Genomic DNA, 20,438 nt, shown 5'->3' with positions numbered 1-20,438 from the left:
ACAGGCAAGGGTCAGTCCAAGAACAAGGAATCCCTCCATACAGCAAGGTCACAGTGAGAAGACCAATCTGTGTGCATTACTCCCATGCCCAAGTTATCCACCCAAAGCAGTCCAGCAACTCATGCAGCTTCACAGGATTCAAAGCCAAAGCCATCAACGTGCAGTCAAGAGGCCCAAGCAACATCTTCGTTCTGTGCAAGAGGGTCTCATTTTTGGCAGAAGTTATAAACTGCCATGGAGAGGTTTTCCAATGCAGTAGGGAGACCCAGTGTTGTGAATCACTGCAGGGTCTCAGAGGATTTAATGAAACATCCTGCAAGATTCAAACAGCTTCTCTTCCAGCTCTGCCGACAATCAAGTGTCCCAACATCGCATCTACATGCAAGATCAGGACCATGCTGCCACTTTGCCCTTAGCATTACCATCAACAGAAGCTACAACACCATGTGCTTGCCCTCTCCACCTTCTCTTATGAACCAGCTCGCAGAGTCAGGACCACAAGTGAAATGTCTTCCATATTTCACAAAGCCAAAACAACCCACAACATCCCCCAAAGCATGAAGCTGGCAGTGGGGTTTCCAGGGAAATGGCACAAGCCAGGAGAGAGCAGTGACCCACACACAGCTGCAGGTCCCCCAGAATCAGGTGCTGCTCAGAATGACTTACAGTTTCAGCAGGTGCTTGATGATCTGCTCAGGAATGAGACGTTTCTGGGAAATAGTGTTAGCCTCCCACACCACAGCCTCACAGATGCTGCCATCCTGGAACCGCCGCAGCTCTGCTTTCTCCCCCCAGAAGGTGCGGAAGTCCAAGGCCTGTGGGGGGACATTAGCCAAGCCAGGCCAGGGACATGGGTCAGCCCATGGCTTGAGCCAGCCAAACCTCTACCATGACTGTCAGCCAGCCTCACAGCAATATGCAACCAGAGCATGGCACCAGCTCTGCTCCACTCTACTCAGCACAAGCAGGGCTCCCCTCACCTCAGGGTGATCAGCCTGTGGTCCCTTCTCCAGCGTGCTGTCAGCAAACCCAGGGACAAACAGGAGCCCAAACGTCAGAGGCCCAACATCCTTGTGTTTTGGGGGCTCAGCATCAATCGGCCACTGTGGGAAAATGAAGCACCAGGAGAGATAACACTGCTGGAGCAGTGGCTGCTGGGATACTGGGCAGCTAGATGAACGCTCCTGCTACATATTCTCAGGTGCCCGGATGAGCACAGACACAGAAATCCTCATTTAATAGGTCTCTCCAGTGAAAAAACCAGTTATCTTCACCCTGCCCCACTACTCAGTCAGGACTTCTGCTTAGACCAAGCCTCCCAGCTGCAACCCACACCCCAGTAGAGGGCCTCAGGTCCTGCATTCCCCACAAAGGTAACAGGCCTGTCTTCTCCCCACTGAGCAAAGACCCCTCCCCATGCCCAGCAGAGCCATGACGGACACACAAGACCTCGCTGTGAAGGATACAGTGTCATTGCCAAGCTGCATTACCTCGGGGATCTGGGGCAAGGAGTGAGCCACCAGCAGTGCTCTCCCAGCCAGCCCACGGGCCAGTAGTGAGACAATGAAGGGAAGGGCCGCACCCACGTAGTTCCCACCCCGATCTATCAGCTCGTTCAGCAGCTGCATCTTCTTGCAGGCACCCTGCAGCTTGCAGACATGCTTCAGGCTACAGGAGAAGGAGAGAAGCTGGTCAGCCACCCCTGCCAACAAATCCTTTCTGAAAGGGATAAGCTAGAGACTGGATAAAGTGGGGAGCTAAGGGTCCTGGCCCAGGATGGGGGCTACAAGAAAAAACACTGCACTGCGGCATCTCAGGATACACCACAGGTTATACTGGTCCTTGGGACAATCATCATTCCCAAAGGCAAAAGCATTGCCCTCCTCCTCCTGGGAGGCTATCTAAATAGTAAAAGCGAATGGCCAAACGCAAGAGGCACCAGTGTCTATCTCAATGCTAGCCCTCCAGGCCACCTCCCACCAGGCAGGTCCAAATCCACCCCAGTCCAAAGCCAGAAACAGCCACTCCTCTCTGAACAGGCTCCTCAGCATCACCCCATCGGCACAGCAAGACTCACTGGAAGACATGGTCAAAGGTTCTGAGCATGGGCTTCGCAGTCATGAGCAGCACCTGAAAGCCATCCACCATCCGATCATCCAAAATCTCCATGGAGCGCTTGGCTTCAAATTGGACCTGAATAAGCAGACAGGACAGAGCAAGAGCATGAATAGGAGTGGGGAAAGGAAAGTAAATCCCTCCAGTAGTTGTCACCAATGCTCCCCCAGCAACCATGACCACCCCAGCTCCATGGTCACCAGCAGCAGACCCCTGATTCCAGACAGCCTCTGTCCTCAACATGAAGCCAAGTCACCAACAGCTGTCACTGCTGGCCAAACAGTCCCTCCATGATCTCCCTGCCATCAGCATGGGTTTTTTTCTGCCCCAGAACAGTTACGTCTGCTAAACAGCTGTTTGGCTTAACCCAGAGGTGCTGCAAAGAACAACTCTCCGCTATTATTCAACCAGGACAGGTAAGGCAGCAGTACACCCAAATCTTAAAATACACTTCCAAGCTTCAGAGCTAGAGATGGATGTTAAAAAGCTTAAAAAGCAACAATGCACCCCCTTCCCACATCCAGCGTCCTCCTCCAAGATGTCTAACCACCTTCTGCCCACCTCAGCTCACTCCTAAGACAGCATCTCAGGATGCCATCACAACCTGCTCAGTACCTGGTGGTATTTGCTAGCAGTCATATCAGCACAGAGGTTCACCAGCCCAGAGGGATCCACAAAAACCACTTCAAATGCCTGGTGGAAGTCATCCAGGACAGGCTGGAAGAGCAAACAACAGTCCTTAGTGCCACAGTGCAGCACAGACACAAGGGCAGCACCACCGTGTTGCCATCTGATGCCACTGCAAGAAGCACATCCCTGCCTGGGCAGTGCTGGCAGCACAGGCAGACACAGGAACAAGACCCCACGGAGGGCTGCTCACCAGGGAGGCGTCCACATCCTTCACTAGGCTGATCCCCATCACACTCAGGTCAGTGGTGGCTGTGGGCAGACAGGAAGGGACAAGTCACACCACCATCCACATCTCCCCAGCTCATGACAGTAGTACAACTATGTACTGGTACCACGGTAGTCTCGCAGCGTTAAGAGTGCTATGATGCAATGCTGGCCTCCAACTCGTCATGGGACTTACCCTCTCCTCTGCAAGCCGCTCCATCCAGCCCTGCTCTCCTGCCTCATCCCCTCCTGTCCATTCCACCCACAAAGTCTCAACATCAGAAAGAAAAGCCACAGTTCCCGCTTCCCCATGGTTCAGGCTTTGTACAGACACTCTGCTGACACCAGCCTTTCCCTGCCCAGAGAGGCCTCTAGAAACTCACCCAGGAACTGCAGGGTGCTCCTCAGCACCTGATACCCACTCATCATCTTGACAATCTTGCGTTTCATCAGGAGGTAGGCAACCAGCATGGAAACCAAGAAGCCACTGAAGCACCCCAAGCCCTGTGAAAACAGAGGGCTGAGTCAACATGAGCTCAATGAGGCATCATGAGCCCCAGAGCCCACCCCACACGACTGCTTCTGGCCTCTGTCATCACCAGCTGGGCAGCCCCAAGCTCCAGCCCTGCCAGGAAGATACTGAGGCAAAGCCACGTACAATAAACAGAGATATGGATCCCATCGCAGGAAGGCAACACCTGAAAGTTCTTTGGGAAATGGGATAAATTCCCAAACACACTCCCACCCCCCGCCACTGCAAAACTCCCACTACATCATTTCAGATCTCCAAGAAACATGATTGGCTAGTACACACAGACTCACTGCAACCCACAGGGCAGGATGGAGCTCCTTGAAACCTAACACAGCTCAAATCAGTCACAAGTCCACCACACCACGCACCAGGATCAAATCACCACACCTTCCCACCCCTAGGAAGGGAAACAGGCCAAAGGCAGGTTAGCCAGATAGCAGAGTCTGCCCTGTCCCCTCGCACATGACATACCTTGCTGAGCTGCCGCTGGTTCAGCCAAACTTTAAGAAGGGCCAGCCCATCCTTCATGCCTGGGAAGTCAGTGGTTGCACTAGACAAGAAGTGCAGGTGGGACACCAGCACTGTGTCACAGAGGATGGAGTTGTTGTAGTGTGGAGTCGGGGGCTCAGTGGCTCCTGTGTGGGGAGACGATGGCACATTGGACCCAACCACAAACTTTCTGTTCACAGAAGAGGGCTGCAGTGAACCCACCTCCAGGTACTGAGTGCAGTCTCTGGCTGAACTGAGCAGCCTTATGTTCCCCCAGCCCCAAGCCCTACCTTCTCTGGGGGTGCTCTGCTCCATGAACCAGGCTGTCCGAACATTGTTCTTGCTGGGATAGAAGCGGCTGGGTTTGAAGAGACCCGGGGCAGGACAGGCAAGGAGTCGGACAGTGACCATCTTCTCATCCTTGCCTGTAAGCACCAGAAGGCAGGTATGCAGGAGCAAGAGATATTCAGAGACTAACTTGAGAAAAAAGGAATCATCCCCAGCTTGGGGAAAGAAAAAGCTCCTTCTCAGCAGAGCTCAGCAGCAGTGGAAATCACTTCAGAGCACAGACTGACCACAGAATGGCTCCCAGAGCCAAGAGTAACCCTGAGGTCACATTGCTCATGTCCAAGTCTCATCTTCATCCCCACTAGCTAGCTTGTTACCCCAGCACTCTCCTGCCTGTCTTGGCCTTGCCATGCCACCGTCTGTCCCAGACCCAAAAAGCTATCACCCGAGATCTGCAGAAACAAGCAGCACCCAGCAGTCAGTGCACGCCATCTCATCTCAGACAAAAGCCAGGCCGCACACAGCTGACTGGGGAAGCCAATACAAGGGCGGGAACAGGACTGGGGAGAGCAGGGAGGAAGGACGTGTTTTTGTACAGTCTGCTTTACTCCCACAGGGTACATACAGTACCTACAGGGTGTGCCAGCCAGCAAGGCCAAAGCTGGGGAGTCCAGCTAAGCTGCAGAGGGTGACTGGGAAGAGACCTTTAGGACTAGGCTTTGTGTGGAGGGAGATGACAACTGGGAGCATCAAAGCTCAAAAATTTATCAATGGAGATGACAGCCCCAGACTGACCCCTTTCCTAAGGGCCTGTTACCTGGTATGAGATGAACACCACCCTCCCCCCATAACCAGTACCTACTCACATCCCCCACAAGAGCAAGGCTCAAGTACTACCTTGAGGCCTCAGGAGCAGGATGGGCTTGAGATGGTTACTGTTCATGTAGGCGAACTTCACACTGCCAAAGAGCTTCTCTTTGGAGAAGTGCTGGGCAATATGGGCCAGGTACAGAGCTCTCTTCCGGTGGTAGCGCTGATTCAGGTTATCTTTATCCTGGAAGATTTCCTGGAAAGAGAGACAGGGCAATCCCACCTTACTCGCCTGCAAAGCTCAGTTCAGCCCAAGGCACTACACCATGCACTGATCTCCCTGGTCCCACAGGCAGCCCTATCTCAGCCATGTGGCTACAGGCCCATGGAACTCCAAGTCAGACAGGAGCACTATGCTGCTGCTAGCTCAACAGGCCCTAGGATCACAGGAGACAGCAGAGCCATGCAGCTAAATGGGGTGTCACTTCATCTCAAACCCTCTTAAAGCAAGTCTGGAGAGCAAGTGGAGGGAGCTATAGGGTAGCAACAGCCTGCAAACATCACCCTGCCTGTAACAGTCTTGTAAGCTGGGGCAAAAGTGCAATGAGGTACAAAGCAGAACAGCATCTATCTCCCCGGCAATGTGGAAGAGGTTCAGCCCAGGCAGAGAGAATGAATAGCCTCAGGAGTAACTACAATCAAAGCAGCTGCAAGCTCTGATAGAGCAAGTGGTAAGACCACACTTCCCAGCTCCTCATGGGAATCACCACACTGCATGTCCAGATGCTGTAACCTCACTCAGGAATGGAGAGGACAGGGCAGGGACCATGTGGGACAGAAGGGGAAAGGGCTCAACCAGGCACCAGGCCACTCAGGAGCAATCACATCTAGACTCACCCGTGGCATGGTCACTGCTACATCCACATTGACCTCCGGCTTAATGCAGGTGCCCAGCAGGTAGCTGCCCACCACCTTCATCTCAGTTGGGGGCACAAAGCGGAACCTCCCCTTCACATTGAACGGCACCTGCAGGAATGGGACCTTCACGCCCTTGGGGAGCCATGCCTGGTCAGTGAGCTGGGAACAGATGGGACACATGAAATGCTCTAAGCATCACCAACCCAAGAGCAGATGTGCAGGGACCAGGACTCCTCTCCCCACACAGCTGCAGGCACCTGCACCCAGGGCTTAAAGATGGAGTGTTCCCTTCTCCCCTCCAAGATAAAGCAAGGTAATATTTTTTCAGTCTCCAAGGGACAGAGTCCATGAGGACCACTGCTTGCACAGCAGCAGCAGAGCCTGCTCCATACAGGGGTCTTGCCACCTCCTCCATCCCTCTAGAACATACTTCAGTATCTGGGGTCTCTGGGATGGTCCTCAGCAGGCTGTTAATTTCGTGGAGGAAGGCATCAATCTTCTTCTTCTTTGTCTCCTTCAGTGTCACCTCCTTAAGAAGCTCTTCGATCTGTAGGGGAAAAGGGGACCATCAAAGACAGATGCAACCCGGAATTGCTCCTGCCCTTCACTTTTGTTCTGGTTTCAGGGAGGATAATCTTCTCAGTAGCTGGTGCAGTGCTGTTTTGGATTTGGAGTGAGAATGATGTTAACACACTGATGGTTTCAGGTTTTTTATATATATATATATATATATATATATATATATATTTATCCTAAATCAAGGACTTTTCAATTTCTCAGGCCCTGCCAGTGAGATGGCTGCAGTGGCACGGGAAACTGAGAGGGGACACAGCCAGGACAGCTGACCCCAACTAGCCAAAGGGATATTCCATAACACAAAACGTCACACTCAGTATACAAACTGGAGGAGCTGGCCGGGGTTTTGCCATTGCTGTTCACGGACTGGCTGGGCATCAGTCAGTGGGCAGCAAGTAATTGTATTGCGCATCACTTTTTTTTTTTTCTTTCCTTTTGGATTTTACTCCTATTTCCAACTCTCTCCTTTTCATCAAAAATGTTGTTATTATTATTACAGTTCATTTTATTTCAATTATTAAATTGTTCTTATCTCAACACACGACTTTTACCTTTTTCCCCCAGTTCTCCTCCCCATCCCACCAGGGGAGCAGGGAAGGTAAGTGAGCAGCTGCATGGTAGTTGGTTACCCACTGGGGTTAAACCACAAAAACCTTGTCCTCCAGCACCAACCACAAGCCTAGTGAAAAGGGCGGTAGGTGAGCTGAGGAACACAACAGCATCTCTCTGCAAACCCTGCCTGAAGCTGGGAGTCCAGACAGCCCATGGGCAGAAGGATAATGCACTCCTGCCGTCTCCTGTGAAGTACTGGATAGCAATCAACTCCATCCCACCTGCTTCTGTGTGAGGCTCAGCCACAAACAGTGGTGTGATTCATACAAGCATAGCTCTCCAAAAGGTTTTTTGTATGACAGAGTATCAGCTCCAGGAAACAACCCTGCAGGTTCACACCACGAGATCAGGCCCTAGAGATCCTGCTAACAGTGGGCAGCCAGGAGACCAAAGCTACCTCTCATAAAAATCAGCAACATTACAACCACCAGGAGCCATCTAGCCACCAGCCTGACCTCTCCCTAACACAGACAACTGGCTTTCCCAGGACATTAAAAAAAAGAATATCTTCCTGTCCCATCCAGAAGCTGATCAAAGACAGGAGACAGGTGCAATGGTGGTTTTACTTCCTCACCCCAGCAAGCAATAGCTTACTGCAGCGAGGAATGCAACGGTCACACTTCCACCACACTGCAGTTACACGCTGGAGGAGTTCAATTTTAATGGTGTAAAAGAGGCACAGAGCCTGGCGCGGGACGGTAATAGGCACTACGGTGGCAATACCAGTAATACAGCGGGTGCCTTGTAAATCCTGTGCTTTCTGTCCCTCCCTGCCCGGCTCCTGCAGAGGAGCGGCCGCTGCCCGGATTTACCGGGTCAGGAGGGCTCAGGAGACTGCCAACGGCCCGGGGTCCCTTCCCCAGACGGCTCCTGGAAAGCTCCGATCCGGGGTCCCGCTGCTCCCCGCCTCGTGTCGCCCCCACCCGCAGCTCAGCCTCCAGAGGCGCAGAGCGCGGCCGACGGCGGCTCGCCGGGCCGGCGGGCCTCCCGGCTAACCTGCAGCCGAAGCAGGCTGGAGTGGAAGAGATCCTCCGTCTCCTTCAGCTGGCTCAGCTCCTCGCTGGTCGGTGGCTTGTAGAGCTCGGCCCGGCTCAGCTTCACCGGCTGCAGGGCTCCGGCCCCGGCCGGTGCGGCCCTCTTCCCGCTCCGCGCCGCGCTCCGGGCGGCGGGGACTCGGTCCTGCGCCGCCTCCTCCGCCGCCTCCGGAGAGCCCTACGAGGAGAACACAGCATGGCTCGACCCGGAGCGCCACAGGCCCGCGGGGCGCCGATCGCCCCTCTCCCCGCAGCCCCCGCCGCCGCCTCACCGCCATGGCCGCCGCCGCACAAGCACGCGTGAGCCCCGTCACCACGTGCGGCACCACGCGCCCTGCGCGCCGCGGAGCACCGCTTCCCATTGGCAGAGCGTACCAGCGCCAGGCTCCTATTGGCCGCGCCGCCTTCCCTCCCCGCCCACCGAGCTGCCCACGGAGCCGAGCTCACTTAAGCGGGTGGAAAAGGGTGGGGGGGGGTGGTGTGCTTTTCCGCTTTGCGGCAGGTCGTGCTGGGAGCGGCGCGTTTTGCAGCAGTGTCGGGTGCCTGACGGCAGCGTGGCTCCCGGCCCGCAGGGCGGTGAGGAGGGGGCTTTTGCCCAGGTAGGGGCCGCTGCCGCCGAGCCCATCGCGGGTTGCCCACCCAGGCTTGCCCCGATGAGCAGCCTCTCTTGCCTCAGGACCCGCACGCTTGCGGCTGGGCAGCACTGACAGCCTCACGCACCCCCTTCCCACCCCCACCCGCGATGGCTAGGATGGAGCTCAGAGCTGGTCCCGGCTGCTGCCCAGGGTCAGGCGGACCTTTTTTTTATTATTTTTTTGCAATTGTAAGCTGAATTCGCAGCCTTTGACCCCAAAGTATGGTCCTCAGGGCAGGCCGGCGTGGTTTCACGTTCAGGCTCGCTGCGTGTGGATGCCACAAGCCAGTTTGTCCTGCGGGATGAACCCAGCCCAGGTCCAGCGGCGTTACACACTGACCCGGCCCTGCTTGCGGGGCCTCTCTGGTTTCAGCAGCACTACGTTTTTCACATTGTGTTTGATGTGAAAGGGATCTTAAAATAATTGGGGAGGGGGAGATGAGGTGTACTGGAGTTTAATAAACTGGACTTTGGTTTTCAGTCTGGTGTGACTTTGTCCTCTAGACATGAGGAAAATCTGGGGTTAGTTAGGTGGGTAGCCAGGGCATCTGCTGGGCTCTGAGCAGCTGACTCCAAAGGTACAAGCTGCCAGCTGTAAATAAACACGCAGTAAAATAACTGCGGTTTGCACAATGCACACAATTCTGGCAAAAAGCCAAACTGGGTCTGAAAAGTCATCCTGCTCCAGTTTTGAGCCTCAGGTGGCTCAGCTGTATGTGCCTTCTGGCATGAGGATTTTTGAACAACTCTGAGTTACTCAGTATTTTTGAGACAATGAATACAGAAAGCGGTTTCCTGTACCCAGGAAAGACCTTTATTTTCCAAAGCAACCAGGCTGCAGGCAGCACGGCCAGGTTGATCCAGGGTAGGGCGAGTGTGGAGCTGCTTGTACTGCAGAGTTGGGCTCTGTTACTTCATGATTAATCGGAGTGGACGTTCCCTACGTGACCTGCAGAGAGCACAAAGCAAAGTCGTGGCAGCCTGACCCAGCTTGGCCAGCTCCCACAGGGGCTGGAACAGGCACCAAGAGTGGGGCTGGGCCAGCAGCAGCCTATGTGCAGATTACTGGAGCAAGAGAAATGTCCCCTTTATATATGCCTTTAAATACATGTGCCTTTACAAAGCCAACTCCAAACCTCAGGTCCAGCCAGATTTGGGTTATCAGGGTATTTAAAAGCCCACCATATGTGTTGCCGTGAACAAGAGGTCAGAGATTTGGAATGCAGATATTGTAGTTCTGTTTCCAGCTCTTTTACTGGTTTTGACATAACTGAAAATGGTTTAAATCACTTCTCTGCGCCCTGCCATGAAAAAGGGATGTTGTGGACTCCAGTGGGACCGTCCTCCTTTAGGAGGACTCCGTTCTGGGATAGCATCCCTGCCTGGAGTCTGTTATCTTGATGTCAGGTGCAAATTCTTCTCCCTGAATGCTGGCCACCCTGAGTTCTGTTTTTTTCCTGCACTGTGGGAATGATGTAAGCAGGATCTCCTCAAAAGCAAATGTACAGGCATGTTAAGACAGAGGGTAGGAGATCACATATCCATCCTGAAGTAAATGCAGGAGTTCAGAGAACTCCCCAGTGAACAGGACTGAGCTTTGTCTCTAACACAGGACCCCTAAGCCAAGCCAGCCCACTGCTCATGGACTATGCTCACAGGAAATATGAGCAGGTTTGGAGAAAATCAAGCAGGTTTGGGGGAAAAATAAGTAGTCTCTGTCTTAGAGAGGAAAAAAACCCTGGGAGGATGTTTGCAGCTGATTTTTGTCTGCCCTGCAGGCCTTTGCTGCATCTGGCTTGTGATGGAACAAGGCAGGCTCTCACCCTTACCTCTGCTAGGGAAAGCAGGGCAATGCCATGTCCATCGGTGCCCATGGCTGCCCAGCTTTCACGTTGCAGAGCTCATTTGAACATGCTGCCACTTTGCAGCATCTCTCCCTGGGAAATCCTGGTACCGAGCTCCTGCTCGAGACCAGGAATCATTTCTGTTCCCAAACCAGGCTGGCATCAACCCACATGTCGCCTGACCTGCTGCCTAGCTGGGCACAGTCAACACTGTCATTGCCAGGAGCCTCTCAGGCCTAATGTCCTTGGTATTTAACAACTCTGAAGCAGGAAAAACTGCTGAAAGCATCATGTCAGCCTTGGGTCAACCAGAGGACTGGTCTGCAGGTCGGTGTTTGGCTCCTGCTTTCCTAGTAAAGTCTCCCGAGAGCTGAGCTGACCCATTGTTGTTATTTACAGACCACCTGCACACAAATGCTTGCATCAGGGATACTGGTGATGGTTGTAGGTATGAGATGAGGCTTCTGGTCCCTGTTACTGCTCACAGCAGGTCCTGCCTGGCTGCTGCATCACAGCCTCTCTCAATCCCAGCCACAAGCAGCAACTTCCCCAACCCTCTCCAGAACATCCCAGGAGAGGGCTTTTGCCCATTGTAACCTCCAAATAGCTTCTTCCTTCTAACCTGGGTCAGGTCCCACAGGCCTAGCCTTACCCTTTGAGCTGGGAAGACAAACCCCCTTCGTCCATCTGTGTGCATGCACGTGCTCCCCCACACTCCCTTGCATCCCGAGGTTTTCTCCAAAATTGACTTCCAGTTACCATACAGTTTAACTCCCATCCGGTTTTGCAGGTAGTTCTTGTGCACAGCCTCAGTGACTCCACGGAGTACGAATTACAGCATCAGCTCCTAGTTCAGGAGGAATTTATCCTCTGTGTGCCCAAGAGAAACAGCTCCTTGGCCTAAGGAGTTCCATTTCTCCCCGTTCCTTCCTGCCCCAACAAGACCAGGACCCTGTGCTCCAGCTCCACTCCTCTCCCCTATTCCCACTTCATCACACTCCATTCCTGCTGTGCCACACTGCTTCATGAGATGTGATTCACTGCCCAATGCCTGCGGGTGCTGTGGGCATACCTGTGGTGTTGGGCTCCCCTCTGATTTAAGGCAAGGGTAATTACAGCCCTGTGCAGGATTTTTAAGAAGGCTGGGAAAACCAGTTTGGTCATTCCTGGCCCCAAGGTCATGTCCCTGTGCTGTGTGAGAACAACAGGGGAGGAGGGACTCAGGCAGGGATGGGGACAGGGTGGGTTGCTGGGGTTCCCATTGTGCAAATCCCTTGGCATCCCCTGTTCACCTCTGATGTCCCCAGGATAGGGAGTAATGCCCAGCTGGGGTGGAAGAACAGCATCAGGGTCTGGCCATGGGGGGACTGGATAACAGGTCTGTGCCTGGAGCCACGCTGGCCTCCTGCTACCCTCTCTCCAGCCCCCACATCCCACCACTGCCAGGGCCCTCATCCTCTGGAATGGGGCACATGTACATACACACACAGATACACATGCATATGTGAACATACACACACACAAACACCCATACACCCATACAACTGCACACACATGCATGCACCATGTATATATACACTACCCCTACACACATACCTCTAGACACACAAGCATAACATGTATGCACACACAGGTGGACATAAACACATGCACACAAGTAGATACACACATACACACATATACATACACCCATCTTACAAACATACATACACGCACACCTCCATGCACAAATATGTACTCTTCCAGACCCCTACATATACATAGGCACACAACAGACATATGCATACATATACACACACATACATATGCACGTACACACACATATGCATACACATGCATACACACACATACCCATGGACCTACAAACATGCACACGTACATACATATACACACCTACAGACACATGCACCCCTACATGCACTTCCATACAGAGCCAAAGCAAGAAGCTGCCAGCTCTGATGGAGCCAGGGGGGGCTGGGAGCACTGGGGGGACTGGGGCAGGTCGGCTCCTCAGGGCACCTCAGGGTAGCCAGGCAGCACAGCCAGCCCTGCAGTGGGGAGCAGGACCAGTGACATCTTTCCCAGGACAGGTTATTTAATAAAGTATTTCAGCACATAGTGAGTCATTAATTATGCCCCATCCTACAATGCTAATACTTGTAATAATAATAATAATAAATTTTACAGCATTCCACACCCTGCGCTCACCCTTGCAGGTGTCACATACCTCCCACCATCCCACCTTCCCAAAGAGCCATGGTGTGGCCCCAGGTAGCCAGCCACTGCTGGCCTTCTGTTTCACGCTATGCTTCAAACTCACTGTCCAGAAACCCCTGGGGAACTGGAGGAATCCTTCCCCTGACTCTGTGCCCAGGAACCAGCCCAGGTGAAGCCATTCTCAGGCAGGTTCTCACCGAAGGTGAGCATCCCCAAACTCTGTGTGCCCATATCTTCGCAGCATGATATCCTGGAGCTCCTGCTTCCCTAAGAGGCACAGACAGATGGCAAGCCAGCATCAGCACACCCCTGGGGAAATCCCACATCAACATCAGCTATCCAGGCACTGCCATCAAAATCAGCAGTAGCATCTTACAAATGGCAAAACTCACCAAAATAACATGTACACTTCCTTTAAAACATCTACATCATACTGCAGAAGCCACGACAAAGTCCGTGACTGCTGTCACATAGATGGCCAGGCCAGCTAGATACCTGGTGCTGTGTCCCACACAGTCAGCCCCAAACCCCAGAAGGTCAATGAACACCAAACCCAGGGCAAAACCTACAACCCATACCTTTGCCACATGCAAATGGAAAAAATGTGTGGGCACACAGCCTGCTGCCCCACACTGGGATGAGCCTGTGTGACAGCTGGTTCCTGAAATATCTCCCAGGAGATAACAGCACTGGTGGGACACAAGCTGGGGCTGAGTTTTTTCTTCTTCCTGGTTGGATTCTTTCTGTTTTGATCTGTTCCTCCTTGTGTTCATCCGTGCTGGTGGAGCAGGGCTGTCCCTTCCCTTGGGACACAAGGAGAGCCAGGGGCAATGTTGAACCACTAGCAGGGATTGCTGGTCTCCCAGAAACGGGGAGCTGCAAAAGAAAAAGGGGGTTGCTGCTCCTCACCATCCCTTTACACTTTGCAAAATGGAAAGCCTGGTGGAGATTCGTGGACATGGTTCCTGCTGGTTTTTTTTCTGAGGGGTCTCAAATCCCTTTGGCCTGACAAGGTTGATTGCAAGCAGGTTGCAAGATTCCAACTGAGCAGCCTCTGGCCTGCAGCCTTTGAACCCGCTGAGCTAGTGGAGGGGCCGTCGGGAGCGTGTGGAGGCACATGGCTGCTTGGTGCTGCCTTTCCTGGGAGCATCTCTTAAAATCCCAAGCACCTCCAAACCTCAGCCCACCATGGTGCTGATGCCCTGGGCCATGTGGCTCAAACCACTGTGCATGAGTGCACACCCGCAGGCACAACCACGTGCACACACTTCCTTGCTCCCTCTGCTCCCACCCTAAGAATGCCACTGGCATCACAGGCAGCTGTCAGGAAGGGGCTGGGGTCAGATGGGGCTGCTGAGCAGGTTTAGGCATCACGTTGACCCCAGCTCATGGTGTGTCTGCCCTCCCTCTGCACTGCCTTGTTCCACTCTAGGGCCTTCCCACAAACACCACTGCTGTGGAAATGCTCCAGTCCCACAGCAGCTGTGAGGAGCTAAACCTGGAGCTAAAACCTCAGCATATCCCCAGGGCTTGGCATCACCTGCAAATGTATCATGCTTCCCCACTGGCAAAGCCAGCTCCTGCCCAGGGCTCTCCCCATTCAACCTTTGCACCCATCCCCTAACCCACTTTGCCCCCCCCATGGCCAGTGCTGTTTTTTTTCCCAAGCATGATCTCAGCCATAACACCTGGAGTGAGGTAGAAAGCCTTGCAGGGACCCAGCACTTCTCATTGCCCAACAGCTTCACCCAGATTTGAGGTGAAGGGTTTCTTGCTTCTCCTGAAGAGAGGGGCTTCTGTCCTACCCCAGCAGATTCTGCATTTCATTGTAGGATTAAATAGTTCCTCCCTTTGGTTTCTGAAGTACTTTCAAGTGCTTCAGATTCTCAAGTATTAACATATGATAGAGGTATTTGTAACTCCCAAACAAAAATAATGTGCTACACAGGGTAATGACACAAGAATGCACTCCTGTAATGTTTGACTGTCCATCCCAAGTATGGCCATATCACAGAAACACATAGCTAATGAGCAGTCTTCACGATGGCCAAGAAGTGGGGGATCTCGTCAGGGCAAAGAAATAGGGTAAAGTAGATATTTCTAGCTATTGATGCTTTAAACAAAACCCCAAGGGCTTCATCCTGGGATTCAGACAGGTACCCAGCACGTTCCTGCAGCCACTGAAAGAAAAAAATGTCCCAGGAATGCTAAAGCCCAGCTCCTCACCCTTGGGATGGCATCAGAGGGATGCCATGATCCTTTCTGATGCCTGGGGACCACCTGAGCAACACAGTGCCACATTGATTAAAACAAGCTTCAGTCATCACTCGTTGCTTGGATGGGTGATGGTTCATGAAGTCTCAGCTTGTTCCTTAAGTCTCACCTGTGTGCAACAGGATGGAGCAACTGCTTTGCATCCCCCTGCCAGCAGCAGCAGCCACGGGGCTTTACCAGAGTAAAGCTGAGGTTCATGGTATGGTGTGACAGCCAGAGCCCTCCTCGGTGGCTCATTCGCTGGGAGAGCGTGTTATACACTCCTCCTTAGGCGAAAAAAAAAAAAAAAAAAAAAAAGCCTAAAAGGTCAACAATTCAAAGAGGACTAAACCAATCCATCCAATCCATACATATAGGTCAGGGGCGGAGAGGGGGAGACCAATTTTGCCTGTCCAAAGTCGTTGTCTCTGGCAGCCTTATCTCGAGGCTGTGGTGACCTGAATTACACAAAGAGAACTAATGGGAAGTTGATACGCTTCAGAAGGTGCTAACAGTGTTTTGCCTCCTTTTAAAATACCCATTTGCTTTTTGGCATAGATTGTTTTGTGCCCCTGTTTTTGTTTTCCACTCCCTTTTGTTTGCTTTCTGCTACAGGCAAGAGAGCGAATTTATCTGATTTCCCGGCTGTTGCTGTGGGCTTTACACATAGCAACAACGAGGAAAAAGTCCTTTCTTTTTTTCCCTGATAGTAAGAAACAACCTGCAGCCTCCAAAAAGCACATCGAGGACACTGAGGGAAAAGCTCTGCCCCTTTCCCTCTCGCAGTGGTGCTGTGTTTTGTTCAGCAGTGGTTGGTTTGCCTTGCCTGTCCCACCAAGGCAGCCCTGGGCAATCTCCCTGCAGCAGAATAGTGCTCTGGTTTCCCCCTATAAATAAAAATTCGGTCTCCAGGGCAGCTCCTGAGACTAGAAGGAGTGGAAAGAGCCAAGGACATGCAAACGAGGCTTTTATTTATTCATGGCTTAAACCTCCAAGTGCCAAACTGCCTGGCAATGTGAGTGCCCCCCTCCCCTTTCAGCCAAAGCCAGCCTGCGTAGCACTGGGCAAAAGTCAGCAGAGGTGATGATGATGATGATGAAGACTTGATTTATTGAAATCTTCAACCACAGCTGGCTCAGATCTAACAGTTCTGGCCCTTTTTTTCTTTGGCCCAGCCCCCCCATCCCAATGACCCCAATGACTCTTCAAGACAGGTATGGTCCATCCTTGTTCACCTCATGGGGAAAATGAGGCAGGGCAGTGGTGGGGTTTGCTGGGTGCAGGAAAGCTGAGTCAGAGCTGACATGGGAATTCAGGAAACTCCCTAACATTTCCCCATGTTACTTTGGCTTCCCACAGAAACAGATTACGGAACAGTGTTGTCCTCTGCCAGACCCCTCCTCGTTCATGGTTTCAAACCCACAGGGGCAGCTTCACCCCCAGATGTAAATGTTTCAGAGGTGTTTCTGGAGTTAGGCAGCTCAGCTGGGAGGAGAAGAAAGCCAAAGTCTTCCTCCACTGGGAGGAAGGTAGCAGGGCATGCTGAATTGCATTACTGTCCACCTGAAGACTCCACACAAGGGGGTGCTACCAGAAACCAGCTTCCAAGCTCTGCCAGTCCAGGAACATCTTGCAAAAGTCTTACCCTGTGGATGTTAAGGCTCTTCTCCTGGGCCTTCCTCTCCACAGGGATGAGTCCCATGTGTGTGGCCTCACCCCGTGGGGTGCTTTGGGGCTGGAAGAACAGAGAGGAGCATCCTGACTTTGGGCTGGGATGAACTCCTCTTCCCTGGCCCCTGTGGCCTCTGTAAGGCTGCTGTCAGCCAGAGCTGTCATCTGCTAAGGTCAGAGATGTCCTTCCCATCAGGGGGGATCCCTTTGAGATCTACATTAGGACCCTCCCACCAAACCAAAAACTGGGCATTGGCTTTGGGGAATTTGGGGAAATCTGTTTTGCTGCCCTATTGGCTGGTTTGACCTCAAAGGGTCAGAATTACTTGCCATAGCTTGGGCATCCAGGAGAGATGTGCCCCAAGATAAGTCAGGGGAACACGGGGTGAGGTCAGCTGCCCTCTGAAGGTGTTGAAGGCTGCGCAGGGATGGCTTTTTGCTGTCTAACATCCAGGTTCATCCAAAAACCCCAAATGCGCAGACCCAGGGGTGACAGGCACACCTGAAACTTCCAGCTGGATGCTCTCGCTTGGGTACCCCATCCTGCCCTCCTGTGGGTTACCAAGCCATGAGCAGAAGCCTTCCTTGCCCATCAGGTGATGATCCTTGGTCCTGAAACAGGCTGATTAACGCACCCAAGTTTTATGCTGGAGGTGAATGACTCTGCTGTCATTTGGGGTTTCCTTTGCCTCCCCTGTGCCTGGCATAGGAAGAAACACAATGAGACAGATCCCCCAGGCAGTGGGTCTTGTAGTTTTTGAGGGGACAGCAGCAGCACCCAGGGGAGAAAATTAAGGCACGGGGCAATTTGAAGTCATCTGGGAAATGACGCAATCTCACTTTGGGGCATTTTCCTTTGACTTGTCTTTTAAACAATCTGGGTACCAAAGAGTCATGGTGCTTATTATGAAAGGGATGGAGACAAAAGGGAAACCATCTTCAGATGATCATAACACCATAAGGTCTCTGTCCTTAGAGGATGTCCACAAGAGGAACAGCTGTGCAGGCTGAGGCTCTTCCATCCACAAAAGACAACCCCAGGAAAGGTTATGGTAGAGCTTGCAACATTACAAAGAGCAGAGTGTGGCTGGATGGAAAAGGACCACTCATCATCTTTTCTACCACAAGGATGAGGGCATGAAAAAAAACTAGCAGGTGGCAGGATCACAACAAACCAAAGGAAATGATTCTGCACCCAAACAGGTCATTAGGTTAGGCAGCTGTTTGCCACGGGATGTTGCAAATACTTGAAATTTACCCAGCTTCAAAAATAATAAATTCATGGAAGAAAAATCTACTGAAGGACACCTCCTTAAGTCCAAAGACACCTCTGACTCAGGGAGTCTGAGTCACAAAAAAATGTTGGAGGTCGAGGAAATATTCTGGGAAAGTATTACCTGTCCTTACACCCTTCCAAGGGTGAATTTCTATGAAGCAAGGTACACAACTAGATGGGCCATTGCGGGCCATTTTTAGATTCAAGAGTATAGAGGCACCCAGTGCTGAAACATGGTGTTGGTCTAGGTAAGTTTGTAATCCGCCTGTATGAATCTGCCCCAATATCTACGGCTGTGCTGTGCAAAGCATATCCTGGAGGCATGAGCTTCAGGGAGGCATGTGGCACCCAGCAGGTGGGGAAAGAAGATAGCACCCAGCAGGACCTGTGGTCAGGCATGTTCCTGGAGATAGGATGACAGAGGAGGAACCACTCCATATAGAGCCTTGATAAAGCACCAGCTGCCAGTTCTCAAACAAAAAAGTGGAGCCTGAAGGCAGTGAGATAAGGTAAAGGCAGAGGGAGAACCGTCCATGGAGTGGCAGTGAGAATTTCCAGATCTCCATTTTCATTCCTGTGATGCAGGAAAACAAGATCAAAAAGGAAACAATTCAAAGCAATTAACACATATCCCAAGCAGGCAGAGCCTGGCCTGACTGTCCCAGACCCAGCTGCAGGGTCAGGCTCTGAAGGGGTGAGCAGGGCAGGGCATGTGCGATGTGGTTGTGGTCTTCCTGACCTAAAGGCCCTGAGAGCTGAACAGGGAAAGCGCTGGTAGGAGCAGGATTCAGAGTAATCCCAAGCGATGGTAGCACATTTCCATCTTTTATGCTGCCAGCACTACTGTGTCTATAAAACAGACAAGCCCATTGCACCCAAAACAGCCTCCAAGTCTCCAGGTCATCCATTACCCCCGTATTAGTGTACAAGGACTGAACGAAAAGAATGATATCTTCATGCCAAGGGCTGTCCAAAGTGTTGACATCTCTCTCTCTCTCTGTGCAAAGTATCTCTTGTGAAGCTAGCGTCAGCACCAGCAGAGAGCCTTGAAGTCTTAGGTCTGTCTTGCAGTCACTCCAGTGTCAATAAAATGCTGTTGGCCACATTGCCAACCTGACACCCAAGAAGCACAGTCAGGGACAGGATGGCATTCAGAGGGACCTGGACAAGCTTGAGAGGTGTGTTCACGTTAACTTCATGATGTTCAAAAAGGCCAAGTGCAAGGTCCTGTGCATGGGTTGGGGCAACCCCTAGTATCAATACAGGCTGGGAAATGAAGGGATGGACAGCAGCCCTGAGGAGAAGGACTTGGGGATACTGGTAGATTAAAAGCTGGATGTGAGCTGGCAATATCTGCTCACAGCCTGGAAACCCAACCATATCCTGGTCTGCATTAAATGAAGCGTGGCAGCAGGTCAAGGGAAGTGATTCTCCCTCTGCTCCACTCTTGTGAGATCCCACCTGGAGTGCTGCATTCAGCTCTGGAGGCCTCGCTACAGGGAGGCCTCGCACCTCTTGCAGCGCGTCCACAGCAGGGCCACAGACACCGTCAGAGCCTTGCAACGCCTCTCCTGCGACGAAAGGCTCAGAGAGACGGGCTTCTTCAGCCTGCAGCAGGGAAGGCCCCGCGGAGACCTTACTGCGGCCTTTCGGCACTTCCAGGGGGCTCACAAGAAAGATGGCCGACGACTCGGTCAAAGGGCCTGCAGCCACACCACAGCGGGGACTGGCTTCAAACCAAACGAGGGGCGGCTCACGCTCCCTACAAGGAAGGCAACACGCTGCGACCAACCGGGAGGCAAAACGCTGCAACACGTTGCCCACAGAGGTGGGGCGCGCCCCGTCCCTGGAAGCCTCCCAGGTCAGCCTGGACGGGGCTCTCAGAACCTCCTCTACTTGAGACGGCCCTGCCCCTTGCTGGCGGGTTGGGCCCGGCGACCTCTGAGGGTCCCTCCCAGCCCAACCCCACCCATCCCAAACCATGCCATGATTCCACGATTCAATAAGTGAGAAGCCTTTTCTCCTGCTTTGCCAAGCCTTTGGAAATACCTCCAAGGATGAGAAGAGCTGGGAGGTATATATATTCCCATGTCCTGTGTTCCAAGAGCCCCAGATAAAATATTACTCAATTATTTTTTTTTTGTTATGTATGAATCTGCAGAATATTAAGAGTAACAGCAGGGCATTTTCATTGTGCTCTTTTATCAGATCATTTGACAGCTTTTGTGAATTTTTATACAGCAAGTAGAAATGAAAGAAGTATGTAGGTATATAC

General features: G+C 52.4%; 1 protein-coding gene across 1 annotated transcript in view; it reads right to left on the bottom strand.

Annotated features, from left to right (window-relative positions):
• NOL6 (nucleolar protein 6) overlaps positions 1 to 8,585 on the bottom strand; it is a 28,937-nt gene extending 20,352 nt beyond the window's left edge. Inside the window, exons 1-14 of the mRNA XM_037373779.1 lie at positions 8,541 to 8,585; positions 8,231 to 8,446; positions 6,477 to 6,593; positions 6,026 to 6,205; positions 5,216 to 5,384; positions 4,321 to 4,455; positions 4,013 to 4,176; positions 3,393 to 3,513; positions 2,996 to 3,054; positions 2,731 to 2,832; positions 2,078 to 2,193; positions 1,491 to 1,668; positions 981 to 1,103; positions 667 to 815 (exon numbers count right to left, since the gene is read on the bottom strand). Coding sequence (XP_037229676.1) covers positions 667 to 815; positions 981 to 1,103; positions 1,491 to 1,668; positions 2,078 to 2,193; positions 2,731 to 2,832; positions 2,996 to 3,054; positions 3,393 to 3,513; positions 4,013 to 4,176; positions 4,321 to 4,455; positions 5,216 to 5,384; positions 6,026 to 6,205; positions 6,477 to 6,593; positions 8,231 to 8,446; positions 8,541 to 8,546 — 1,835 coding nt within the window. The 5' untranslated portion in view covers positions 8,547 to 8,585. The remainder of the gene's footprint in view (positions 1 to 666; positions 816 to 980; positions 1,104 to 1,490; positions 1,669 to 2,077; positions 2,194 to 2,730; positions 2,833 to 2,995; positions 3,055 to 3,392; positions 3,514 to 4,012; positions 4,177 to 4,320; positions 4,456 to 5,215; positions 5,385 to 6,025; positions 6,206 to 6,476; positions 6,594 to 8,230; positions 8,447 to 8,540) is intronic.
• Positions 8,586 to 20,438: the final 11,853 nt, after the last annotated feature.

Source organism: Falco rusticolus, chromosome Z, assembly GCF_015220075.1.
Source record: "Falco rusticolus isolate bFalRus1 chromosome Z, bFalRus1.pri, whole genome shotgun sequence".
In the NCBI taxonomy this organism is placed as follows: domain Eukaryota; kingdom Metazoa; phylum Chordata; class Aves; order Falconiformes; family Falconidae; genus Falco; species Falco rusticolus.
Note: the sequence above shows the minus strand (reverse complement) of the source record. Positions and strands in the feature narration are given on the sequence as shown.